The following is a 12,837-nucleotide window of genomic DNA, read 5'->3' as shown; positions in this document are numbered from 1 at the left end:
ATCTTCTTTGACCGCCATGCTGGGCAGCCTTGGGTCAGTGTCTCCCATGTCTCACAATCAGTTCCAGAGTCCTTCTGAGAGACCTTGAAAATGTCCTCGTATCACTTCTTCTGACCTCCGTGTGAGCACTTACCTTTTGTGAATTCTCCGTAAAATAGTCTTTTAGGCAAATGTATGTTTGGCATTTAGGCAATGTGGCCTGCCCATCAGAGTTGCACCTTCTACAGTCAGAGTTTGAACGCTCAGCAGTTCAGCTCAAGAGAGGACCTCGGTGTCCGGGACTTTATCTTGCCAGGTGATCTTCAGAATCTTCCGAAGACGATTCAGATGGACGTGGTTCAGTTTCCTGGCATGATGATAATTACAAAGTGCTCAAGCACTGCATAAGTTAGCTATGGTAGTAACAATTATTATAATAATATTATTATTATTAGAGGGGAAATGACTTGGCCAAGATCACGCAAGTAGTAAGCATCAGAATTGGGATGTGAACCCCTAACAGAACCAGTCCTCTTTCCACTGTATCCCTGCCTCTTATCTGTGTCCCCCATAGGTTGCCAGTAAGTCCGCTCACTGAGGGAAAGGAATGTATTGGGTTTGTCATTGAATCTTCAGCGTCTAGCAGGTACTTTCTATTTCATAAATGCAGAATTAAATTCTTCATGGGCTCTGAGGATCACAGCCCTGGGGCTGGAAGGGACCTCAGAGACCATGTAGTCCCACCTCCTCATCTTACAGAGGAGGAAACTGAGTCCTGGGAAGGGGAAGTGGTTTTCCCAAGGTCACATTGGTAGTAAGTGAGGAAGACAGAATTTGACCCCAGAGTCACATGCTTTAAAGATCATTTCATTCAGCCCATTCATTTTACAAAAGAGGAAATTGAAGCCCCAAGAAGGGACTCACCCATGATCCCCCAGGAGGAAGGGAAAGAGCCAGGGCTGGCCTCTTTGCCTTCTGATTGCCAGTCAAGGGCTCTTTCCACAGCCCCACACTGTGCTCTGGCCTCTGTTTGGGAACAGAAGAGGATTAATGTGCAAGGCATGTCTCTCCACAGTCACAAGGGGTCAGCAGTCAAGTGAACTGGTATCTGCAAGCAGCGAAAGACAGAAGTATGTCTCTGAGTTCCTCCGTTAGGCTTCCTTCCATCTATCACACCACCCTGGTCCTCTCCCATCACTCACAGGCTATTTATAAAATTTGGGAGGAGGCATAGGAGCTGAAACATACTCCAAATTTATGCCTTTTCCACAAATTAATGTTTTTATAGCAGCAAGAAGGAAATGAAGACAGGATGGCATTTGTGTCAGGGATAAATTAGCTGTGACTAGCTCATTCAGACAGCTTGAGACGGCTGATATACTTGAATGTTTCTTTGATGAATTCACTGAGCCTCATTTTTTTTCCTTTTTTTACTCACTCCTTGAACGCTGTATTTGCCTGGAACGAAGTTTGTTCTAGTACAAATTAAATGGAACCGCAGAATGTTAGAGCAGGAGGGAGCTTTTGAAATGATCTGGTCCAACCTCTCCTCCCCTTTCAATTTTATATTGAGGAAACAGGTCCGGATGAGGGAATTGCTTGCCCAAGGTTACCAGCTGGCTTGTGGTAGCTGTCCTCTGCAGAGGCTGCATAGGATAGTGGGAAAAACATTAGACCAGAAGTCAAGAAAGACCTGAGTTCAAATTCCACCTTTGATACTTACTAGCTTTGTGACTTTGGGCAAAACACTTCACCAGTGTGAGCCTCAGTTTCCTTACCTGTAAAATGAAGATGATAATGGACATGAAGAGGTAGGATAGAGTCGTGGACACAATGATGGATCTAGAAGGAAGACCTAAGTCCAACTTTCACTTCAGATCCTTGCCAGCTGTGTGACCCCTGGAAAAATTACTTAACCTCATGAACTTCAGTTTCCTCATCAGCAAAATGGGAAAAATAAAAACGCGTACCTCACAGGGATGCTGTGAGGATTGAGGTATCTATAAAGTGTTTTTCAAATTTTACAATACTATGTAAATGCCTATTATCAAGGAGAAGGAGAAGAAAAGGAAGAAACGTGCCAACTTCTTCCAAAGATAATGAAAACGTGCTTGAGGACTTTAAAAGTTCTTTGAGGGCAAGGACTATTTCATTTTTATCTCTATATCCCTAATGTCTAGCATAGCACCTGGTACATAGTAGGTGCTTAATAAATGTCTATCAACTGACTGATTGATTGAAAGATAAAAATACTCTATAACATGAGTTGGTTTCATCATATTGTGCATCTCTGTGCCCTCCCTGGGCCATTTGAGCTAGAATATATTCCCTCTGAAAGTGTCGTAGGCTGTAGCCTCTCTGTCCTGCCCAGGAAGATGCTCAGGGTAGGAATCAATAGATTGCTTATGTTGTTAGACATTTTCTTCTCAGACAAGAGGGATGCCCCTAGAAGCTAGAAGAGAAATGTCAAATGAATCCAATAGAATCAACCCCATCAATGTTAACTCTTCTCTCAATGAAAGGCTTGAGAGTCAAAGAGGAGATGATTCTGGAGTGATATGCTCAGCAAATACAGAATTTTGAGAGGTGAATGAAGCTACAAGTACTCCATTTTTCTTGGACAGAGATTTTTTCAAAGTTATAGATGGTTTTCTCAAGGAAGATCATCAGGGAGAGAGTCAGGAAATGGGTCAAAGCCTTTGGGATAAGTTCATTTCTTGACCTCAAGGGACTTGAAATCTCCAATGAGAAACGTCTGATGTAAGAACTTGCTATGCCACCCATGGGCCATGTTCAAAGAAACCCTTGAGTCTAGCTTCCCTGTCAGGGACCAGCATTCATGAATTTTGTCACTATTTTGGTAAACGTTCCTACTCAACACTACATCCATTGAGTTCATTACTGCAATGTCCACTATAATGGAAGGATAGGATTCAAAAAATTGATTTGGAAATGCCTTAATAGAACACGTGGACACATACCAGTATATACAAGATAAGGGTAGAGAGAATTGGTCTGTAATTTCACTAACATGAGGAAGCTTCCTCTACCAATACAAGGAGCCAACTTTTTCTACAATTTAGATTTGCCAAAGGCAGCTGCTTTGTCCAGGGACACACAGTCAACACGTCAGAGTCAGGAATGGAACCGAGGTCTACTTGATTTCCAGACCAATTCTCTATACACTAAACCATGATGACTGTCAGAAATAAATGCAAGAAAATTTGAGGGGGTCAGATGCTGGCAGCTGGACAGATCAAGAAAGACCTCGAGAAGAAGGTGAAGCTTAAAGTGAGCTGTCAAGGAAACTAACATTTCTACAGGTAAGATGGCAGCACGTTCCAGTAATGGCAGACCCTCTACACAAAGGGATGGAGATGGAGGACCACGTGTGAAGTCAATTTGGTTGAGAGCATGTAGAGAGGAGAAATGGGTAATAAAATTGAAAAGAAAGTTTGAGCACAGGTTATGAAGGGCTTTAAATTACAGGCTAACCAGAGGTATTCGTATTTGACCCTAGAGGTAACAGGAAGCTCCTGGAGTTTATTGGAGAGGGTGACAGGGTCTGATCTACACTTTAGGAAAATCACTTTGGCATCTGTGTGGAGGACAGTTTGCTGCTGGGAGAAACTAGAGACCGAGAGACTGGTAAAGAGGCCACTGCAGTGGTCCAGGTATGAGACAATGAGGACTTGAATAAGGTAGCTGCAATGGATAGGCACTGGCACTTTTCATGACCTTTCCAATATCTTCCTAAATCAAGTGATCTTACAATGTTTCTGCTCAGTAACTTTCTGTGCATCCCCATTTCCTACAAGAGAAAACAAAAGTTCACATTTCTCACCTTGTCATTCAAGGCCCTGCCTAATCCAACCTCAGTCTATACCTTCTCAGTCTTATTTATCAACAATTCCCTTCACACACCCTTTCTAAAACACACTGATGTGGTTATTGTTTCCTGAACAACCTTTTCTTTCTTTTTTTTTTTTATTTTTTGGCTAGGCAATGGAGTTAAGTGACTTGCCCAGGGTCAAGTGTCTGAGGCCAGATTTGAACTCAGGTCCTCCTGACTCCAGGGCCAGTGCTCTATCCACTGTGCCACCTAGATGTCCCTTTTCTTTCTTTTTTAGAAAAATGTTTTTATTGATATTTTCTGTCTTAGGTCATCATAGTATCTCATGTATCTTTTCTCCTCACCCTCCCAGAGAGCTATCCCACACACAAATAATCATTTTTTTAGAGAGCTAAAAAAAGTCAGCACAACTGCTCAATACATTGAAAAAGTCCAAAAACATGCAATGTGTAACACCTGGGGACCTCACATCTCCACAAAAGGGTAGGTTGGTGCTGTCTTCTCACATGTCTTCATTTGAATACTGCTTGAGCCTTCTAATTTTGTTACATTTGCTTTTGATTTTTGGTGGTACGTTGTTCTTTCCACTGACACCATTGTAGCCATCGTGTATATTGTTTTCTTGGCTCTACTGACTTCATTCCGCATCACTTCATAGAAATCTTTCCATGCTTCTCTGTGGTCTATCACACACATCATTTCTTACAGTGCAGTGATATATTCCATTATATTCGCGTACCACAGTTTCTTTGGCCATTCTCCAAGTTACGGGCATCCGCTTTGTTTCCAAGTCTTAGCTATCACAAAACATGCTGCTATAAATATTTTGGAGTATTTGGAACTTTTTTCTTACTGATGGCTTCCTTGAGGAATAAGCCCAGTTCAAAAGGAATGGATGTTTTAGTCACTGTATCTACATAATTCCAAATTGCTTTCCAAAATAGTTATCCCATTTCACAGCTCTACCAACAGTGTATTAGTGTGCCTATCATTCCACAACTCCTCCAACATTGACTGTTGGCATTTTTTGTCATTTTTACAAATTTACGGGGTATGAGATAAAACCTCATGGCTGTTTTGATTTGCAATTCTCTTCTCATTTTTCATGTAGTTGGGAACATGGTCTTTTGAGAACTATTTATTCATATCCTTGAACCGTTCATTTATTGGGCAATGTCCATTAGTCTTATATATGTTTATTAAGTGTTTACATTTCTTGGTTGCCAAATCCTTATTGGAGAAATTTAATACACATTTTTCTCCTATCTGACCACTTCCCTTCTTATTCTTGATGAATTAATATTGTCTGTGCAGAAGCATTTCAGTTTTGAATAATTAGTTACCTTATTTTATCTTTTATAATTGCTTCTATCTCTTGTCTGGTTACGAATACATCTCATACCCATACCTGTGAGAGGTATGTGATCTGTCTCATCTAATTTTTTATAGTATGATCTTTAATTTAGAGTCATGTTTCCATTTAGAATATTTATGGAATGTGGTATAAGATGTTGATCCAAGCTTAATTTCTGCCAGCAAAAATTTTTCAATCTACTTCTGATCTTTCTTTTTGGAATGCCTTTCCCTTTCCTTTTCCTTTCCATTCATTTAACCTCTGGGCATACTGCAAAGCCCAAATTGAGTCCCCCTCTCCTTCATAAAATCTGACTTGTCCTTCTTTTCCATAACCATCTCTCCTTCCTCTCAATTCTTACAGCATGTCTTCTTGGTGCCAACCCTGGCCCATATCCTATATATGTGCCTTTAACAAGCTACTCCATTCAAGGATCTTTGCTAGACACTGAAGATACAGTGACAAAATTGAAATCATCTCTGCCTTCAAGGTTTTGCATTTCCATCAATCAATCAAAAATTGCATTTCTGCTGAAGGATACATGTCCCTCGGAAAATCCGTAGTAAGCTGAGGAGGAATAGAGCGGTAGTGACTAAGGAAAAGGAGACATTCAAAAAAGGTTTTGGTGACACTTGATCTGCCTGTCCCTAGCCTCCATTTTGGGGATAAACTCCCTCCTAAGCCCATGTTCTACTCAGCAGTTAAATTAATTCTCCTAGAGCATAGGTCTGACCCTGTCACCCCCCATTCAATAAACCCTAGTAGCTCCCAATCACTTTCAGGATCAAACATAGAAATCCTCTGCCATTCAGAACCCTTCACAACCTAACCCCCCCTTCCTTTTTCAGTCTTCTTCCACCTTACTCCCTTCCACATGTTCTGTAATCCAGTGACACTGGCTGCCATATTGTTGCTTGGATGAGACACTCATTTCTAGGCACCCAGCTTTTTCACTGGTGTCCCTACATTCTGGGAGCTCTTTCCTCATCTCCACTTCTTGGAGTCCCCGGCTAAAACCCCACCTCCTACAGGAAGCTCTTCCTGATGCCCATTATGCTAATGTCTCCCCTCTGTTGATGGCCTTCAATTTACCCTGGATTGATCATGTTTGTACGTGGTTGTTTTCAATTTGTCTCCGCCATTAGACTGAACTTGAGAGCAGAGACTGTCTTTTGCCTTTCTTTGTATCCTGAGCACTCAGCACAGTAGCTGGTATGCAGTAGGCATTTAATAAATGTTTATGGGTTGATTTGACCTTAGTTGAGCCCTGAAGGAAGCTAAGGATTCCAAATGGACTTCCAAAAGGGAGTCATTGAAAGTATAGGGGATGACGTGTGCAAAGATGGGATGACAGTGTCCCATAGCAAGCTAGTGCTCCAGTTTGGCTGGGAGAGAGGGTGTGGAAAGAGAAGGGGTTAATCAATCCAATATGATCAGCAGGCATGTAGTTAGCACCTCCTTGTGCCAGGTGCTGTGCTAGGTACTGAGGAATCAAAGACTGAGAACAAGACAGCGCCTCGCCTCCAGAAGCTTACATTCTACAAGTAATGAGGAAAAGGGCAGAAAGGTAGGCTGGTGTCAGATGTTGTCGAGTTTCAAATGCTAGCCTAAGGCACCTCGATTCCAACCAGAGAATGTATGATTATTGTTATTATTATTCATATCATTGGATAATTAATAATCATGTTATCATCACATTTAATTAATAATCTGATTGTTACATATTTAATAATAATAACAATGACAAAGACAAGCATTTAAATACTGCTTCAAGGTTCGCACAAAATAAATATAACTTTATTTGGCCTTCATGGCTACGCTTTGAGGTTGTTCAGTCATTTTTCATTCATGTCGGATTCTTCATGACCCCATTTGGTGTTTTCTTGGCAGAGATACTGGAGTGGTTTGCCATTTCCTTTTACCACTCATTTTACAGAGAGGAAACTGAGGCAAACAGGGTGAAGTGACTTGTCCAGGGTCATGCAACTAGTAAGTATCTGAGGCCGGATTTGAATTTAGGTCTTCCTGACTCCAGGCCCTGTGTTCTGTGCACTGTGGTGCTACCTACCTGCCCCATGTGAGGTAGGTGCTATAATTATCCCCATTTTACAGATCAGTAGACTGAAGTTTAAGGAAGTAAAATGACTTGCCTATAGCCACATGAGTAATTCAGTGTCTGGGGGCAGGATTTAAACCCAAATCTTTCTGATTCCAAGTCCAGAACTCTGTCTCCCACACCACCTAATGACTAAGGCTGGAGAGGAGCCTGTAGTCCAGATGTGAGTTGGCCCAGCTTGCCTCCGAGTTCTGAGATCCCACCAAGTTCATTAGAGAGGAATAAAACACAATGCTCTGTGAGGTCAGAAAGGGAAAGATCGGTCTTGCCCATTTGGTAAGAGCAGAGGCTTCCTGGAGGAGGGAGCATTTGAAAGGACTTCAGAGAAAGAGAAAATTCAGGAGACAAGGAGGGAGGGCCTTTCCTTCAATGGGATCCAGCGGATGACTTTCCCTGAGAGTATGAGTGGAATTCTGTGGACAGAAGGCTTTCTGGGTTGACGGGAGCACAGCTGGCCTGGAGGAGGATCATGGGAAGGGAGGCTGGTAGCAGATTTGCACCATTGAAAAAACAAGCTTTGGAGTGTCTAAGCTTTTCACACCTCTGAGAAGGCCCAAGACAACTCCAAGGGTTCCTAAGCAACACCCTGCTGATTGGTGACCTGAGAGGGAGAACAAAACCCCCAGAGCTGCCCCAGCGGGGTTGGTCCAGGCCCTGGGGAAATCCATCAGAGTCACTGAGCTGTAAAAGACATCACCTCCCCCGCAGTCTGGTGGACTTAGAGCGTGCCTCCTCTGTAACCAAGGGGCTCCTGGTTTTGCCTTTGGAAGGGGCTTCAGAAGCCACCCAGGCCAGCCCCATCATTTACAGAGAAGGAAACTGAGGCCTGTGGAGGGGCACTAGATCAGAGCCCTAAAGCTAAGAGGGATCTGGGGCCCTCTCTTCCAACCCCCTCATTTACAGATGAGGGAAGTGAAGTGCCTTGCCAATATCAACACTGTTGATAAGTGTCAGAGGCAGGATTTGAACGGGGGTCCTCTGCCTCCAGAACCTTTCCACTGTACCTCACTGCCTCCCCTCTCCATTCTGTGGTGGTGATCATTATTATTGTCCCCGCCATTCTGGATGGGCCCAGAACTTTCTCATTGCTCAGAAGTCACCCTCTACAAATGTAGCTCAGCTACTCATCATTAAAAGAGCTGTCTTGGGTACTGCCAAGCTAGGTGACTTGCCCAGGGTCACAAAGGCTACGTATATCAAAGGTGGGACTTGAACCCAGGTCTTCTCAGCTCCCAAGCTAGCTCTACCCACTATTTCAAGCATTCAGGATACAAAGGCAAAAAAAAAAAAGAAAGAAAGAAACAATCCTTGCTCTCAAGGAGCTTCCATTCTCTCAGGGAAGAATCTGTGTGATCTTGACCTAGTCTCTCCAGCCTTTACTCAGTTTCTTCATCCATAAAACAAAGCCACCTTGAAAAGAAAACCTTTAGTGTCTCTTCCCAGCTCTAAAATACTATGTATGGTCCCACTCTTCTAATCCAAGAAACCTTTCTAGAGTATAAATGAATGAAGAAATGAATGAACGTCTGGTAAGGTGCATTCTGTGCCAAGTACTGTGCTGGGCGGCTTTATAGATAAAAGCAGAAAATCAAGACCATCTCTCCTGTCAAGGATTTCACATTCAAATTGGGAGAGACATTACATATCAGAGAGTTCAGCTGCAGAGTGGGTGGAAAGGGGTCCTTTAGAGTGAAGAGCAGACCAAATATGAGGTCCAGGGGTCTTTATGGGGTAGATGGCAATGCCCAGGGGTGTGAAGGGCACAGCCTCTGGGCAGTTGGCATGGTCCACTGGTCCTCTATCTTCCTGATTCCTTGTTTATCAGTGAGGTATAAGTAACCATGTTTGTCCGGCCTCAGTTGTGAGGAGAGAAGGCTGGTATCTGGGCAGGGCTTCCTCAAGGTTCATCCTCAAGACCAGGGCACCAAAGGACAAGCCACTTGTAATCCAAATAAATGAATCATTAACAGTGGTGTTTCATGGATCAGTAGTGGAGATATTTACGCACCCCCCCCCAATAAAATCACCCATTACCTATCCCGTAGGTCCTGACTGTTCAAGTCTCCAATGGTTTCATCCCTGGAGGGCCCTCTGTAATCTCCTATGATCCACATCACCCCTAAAAGTAGCCTGTATTTAGTCTTATGTAATCATATAGGTTACAATTCAAAGGTATGTCACTGCTTACCATCCAAGCTCTGCCTCTTACTACCTATGTGGCCTTAGGTAAGTCACTTCATCTCTTGTCCTCAGTTTCCTTCTCTGTAAATTGAGGGGCTTGAGCTAGATGGCCTCTGGGGTCCCTTCCAGCTCTAGACCTAGGATTCTATGACCCTCTTGGGACTCCCTCATCACTCCCTAGAAATTCTGATCCTTATTTTAGAAAGCACAGTCTCATCTAAGATCTGCCTTTCTCCTTTGGTAGAAAGCCATTGGGCATCTTTTGTCAGGGAGGCAGCAAGATACATTGGAAAAGACAATGGGCTTAGAGTCCAAGGACCTGGGTTTGAATCCTGGCTCCATCTGTTACCTCCTGGGTGAACTTGAATAATTCACTTCATGGCTGTGGGCCTCAATTTCTGCATCTTCAAAATGAGATGGTCAGATTAGATGAGCTAAAAGGTCTTTTCCAGCTCTACATCAAAGATCCCATAGGTAGATGCTCAATTTTTTTTCTAAGTCCTTGTTACAAGAAATGGCTTGCTGGCAAGGGGAGAGAGGGTGGAATAAGTTTGGAAACAAAATTCATGAAAAAACAATAGGTATCAATCAAAATAAAACTTTAACAAAGGAAGCAAATGAAATAAAAGTAAGGAAATGGAGAAATCAGTGTGTGACTCTAGTTCCCTTTTTCCTTCCTCTTAGACAGGGTTCTGCATTCCTAGTGGAGTTGTGCAGAGTTCTTCCATGGAATTTACCTTGACGGGATAAAAAGATGGCACCCGAGGAGTGAGTAGCAGGGGCCTTTACCTCTTTTCTGCTGGTGGGCTAAGAGATGCCCCGTGCAGCTGATATCAAGGACAGGTAATGGAAAAATGAGGCCTAGATTATAGTGATCACTGCCTCAGAGCAATGAACACCGGCGAGGCTTAAGATTGAAGGAACAACGAGGCCAGGCACTCTGTCCCACTCCATTCCAGCAGTGGTCAGTGGATTCTTCAAGGATTTACCTGAAAGATGAGTGATGGGCTGTGGATCTCCCTCAGTCCCAAGGAATTTAATCAGCTCCAAAAATATTCAGAATGTGAGTATCCTCTTGTTTGGGGAAGGCTGTCATTGGAAAATAGAGCAGTAGAGAGAGACGTGGGTGGTGGAGGGGATAGAGAGTCGGTCTGGATTGAGTCCTATCTCTGATGCATAGTTGTTGAATGACCACAGACAAGTCACGACTCCTGGTCCCAAGAAATTCTCAAGGACAGTGAGTTACAGAGGAGGGGCCTCATCATCAGTGGGACTGGCCCCAGAGGAGCAATGGCAGATTTCAGCTCGATGTGGAAGAAAAAACCCACTCACAATCAGAGCTCTCTAGAAGCAGAAGAGACTTCAGAGAAAGTAGGATGATAGATGGGAGCTGGAAGGGACCTCATTGAACATCTCGTCCAACCCCCACCCCTGATTATTTTATAGAGAAGGAAACTGAGTGTTCTTTTCCCACTGTGCTGCCTCTAATGGTGAATTCCCCTCTTGAGCATACGCTGGATGGGGGTGAGACACCTGTCAGAGCTTCCTCCTTTAGGCCCATACTCTAATGGGGTTCAGGATTCAGCACAAGGAACTTCTATTTATTAGCAAAACAACATAAAACAAGATTTTAAAATAGGTTCTTCCTTTCTGTTCAAACATCCATTCCTTTTTGGTAACATTTTTATTTTCATGTCATGGGCACTGAGAGATCCTGGGCCAGAGGTCCCTAACTTTTTTTTATTTCATGGAAATCCAGCTATCAAAATATTTCTTTTAAAGAGTTCACTGACTTCAGATTAAGAACCCGTATTCTAGTGGGACCAGGAGTTATTATGGTTGGAGCCAATCAATCAACAGATAAGCATTTATTAAATACCCACTCTGTGCCAGGCATTGTTTCAAATACTGGGAAAAGGAAGACCGACATGAACCCAGCCTTGTTTGCAGAGAACACTGAGTTCTTTCAAATCATATTTATTAAACACCTTCTACATACTAGGCACTATGCTAAGTGCCGTGGGTCTGAATAGAAAAGTGGGACAATCCCCATTTATCTCTCCAGCCATTCTGGTTGGCATCTCAGGGAAAAGGCATTCTATCTATCTTGAGAGGCTAGCATTCTTTTGGAAGAAATCGCATTTGCATGTATGGATTTCTACAGAATGACCCCAAAGGAAATCTTGGAGTGGAGTGCTGGCAACCAAAAGGACCCAAGAATTGGGGCTCCTGCTCCCCTCTTCTTATTAACAGTTTCCCCAAATCAATGGGTTTTGTCTCCCTAGATTCTACCAAGAAGTTAAAAGATGTCTTGGAAGACTTTTACGGGACTGAGCAGGAACAAAAGTACAACCCTGAACTGGTAAGAAGCTTTTGACCAGATTTTTTAAATAAATCTTCTTTTTTTCAGACCAAATTTGTGATTTCATTAATGTTGGGAACTCTCAGGGAAGAAACTCCATCCACCAATACGGGTCACAGATCAGCATGGCTTATAGTCTTGGAGGGTTCTTTAGAACACTTATGAGATTAAGTGATTTCCTTCCCATCTCCTCCTGTGCGCATGGAGCTGCAAGGAAGGCAGGTATCTGTAGTTCTAAGGACAGAAGAAGAGGGAGCAGTAAATACTTGGAGCATCAGGAAGGGTCTCAAGGTCTAGGGGTTGATGAGATGGTTTTCAGAGCTGGGCACATGAAAGCTGGAAGGAGAAGTGGCAATTGTCAGGGATGTAGCTCCCTCTCAGGTTTTAGGGATACCCTGAGAGATTTGGGGCATCTTCTCTAAGGCCATTGGCTTTGTTCCCCTCTCCCATTGTCAGCTACCAGTGTGATTAGCACCTCAGTTCCACATAGCCACTAATATCAATTTCCTTTAAATATACAGCAAAAACGAAAGTACAAACATTTGCCCCCAACATTTCAGGCTCACACTCCCTTTATCCCATCACGTCTCTAGTGAAAATGGACTTGCTCTCTGCTGATTTATTACATAGCTTTGGTCCCACCAAGCTCATGTCCAAATTCAGCCCCTTTGCCAGGGGTAGCCCTGTTTCAGCTGTCCCTGGCCTGGGGATACCTTGCTCCTCAAGGTATCATTGTTGGGCTGTCTGTATGGCCTTCCAGAATCTCAGAGCCTTGGATCTCTTGACCTGTCCAAACTCATAAAGTCAGAGTCTCCAGATTTATCTCCTTAACCTAAAATGACAAACATCAAGACAAAAGAGAGAAGGCCCATCTCCCCACGGAGGACCATACATCAGCCTTAAAGGGGAGATCATCTGAAGCCTCTCCCCTTTCAGAATCATCTCTCATTAGATGCCATCAGCAAAGGAGTCAAACCAAGAGAGAGCAGCCA

The 12,837-nt window shown here is 43.3% G+C and overlaps 1 protein-coding gene across 1 annotated transcript in view; it reads left to right on the top strand.

The window, feature by feature from the left end:
• DGKG (diacylglycerol kinase gamma) overlaps window positions 1-12,837 on the top strand; it is a 141,936-nt gene that overhangs the window by 18,051 nt on the left and 111,048 nt on the right. The window contains exons 2-3 of the mRNA XM_078155432.1: window positions 10,168-10,546; window positions 11,769-11,845. Coding sequence (XP_078011558.1) covers window positions 10,480-10,546; window positions 11,769-11,845 — 144 coding nt within the window. The 5' untranslated portion in view covers window positions 10,168-10,479. The remainder of the gene's footprint in view (window positions 1-10,167; window positions 10,547-11,768; window positions 11,846-12,837) is intronic.

Source organism: Phascolarctos cinereus, unplaced genomic scaffold (genome assembly GCF_003287225.1).
Source record: "Phascolarctos cinereus isolate Bilbo 61053 unplaced genomic scaffold, phaCin_HiC Scaffold_5;HRSCAF=322, whole genome shotgun sequence".
In the NCBI taxonomy this organism is placed as follows: Eukaryota; Metazoa; Chordata; class Mammalia; order Diprotodontia; family Phascolarctidae; genus Phascolarctos; species Phascolarctos cinereus.
Note: the sequence above shows the minus strand (reverse complement) of the source record. Positions and strands in the feature narration are given on the sequence as shown.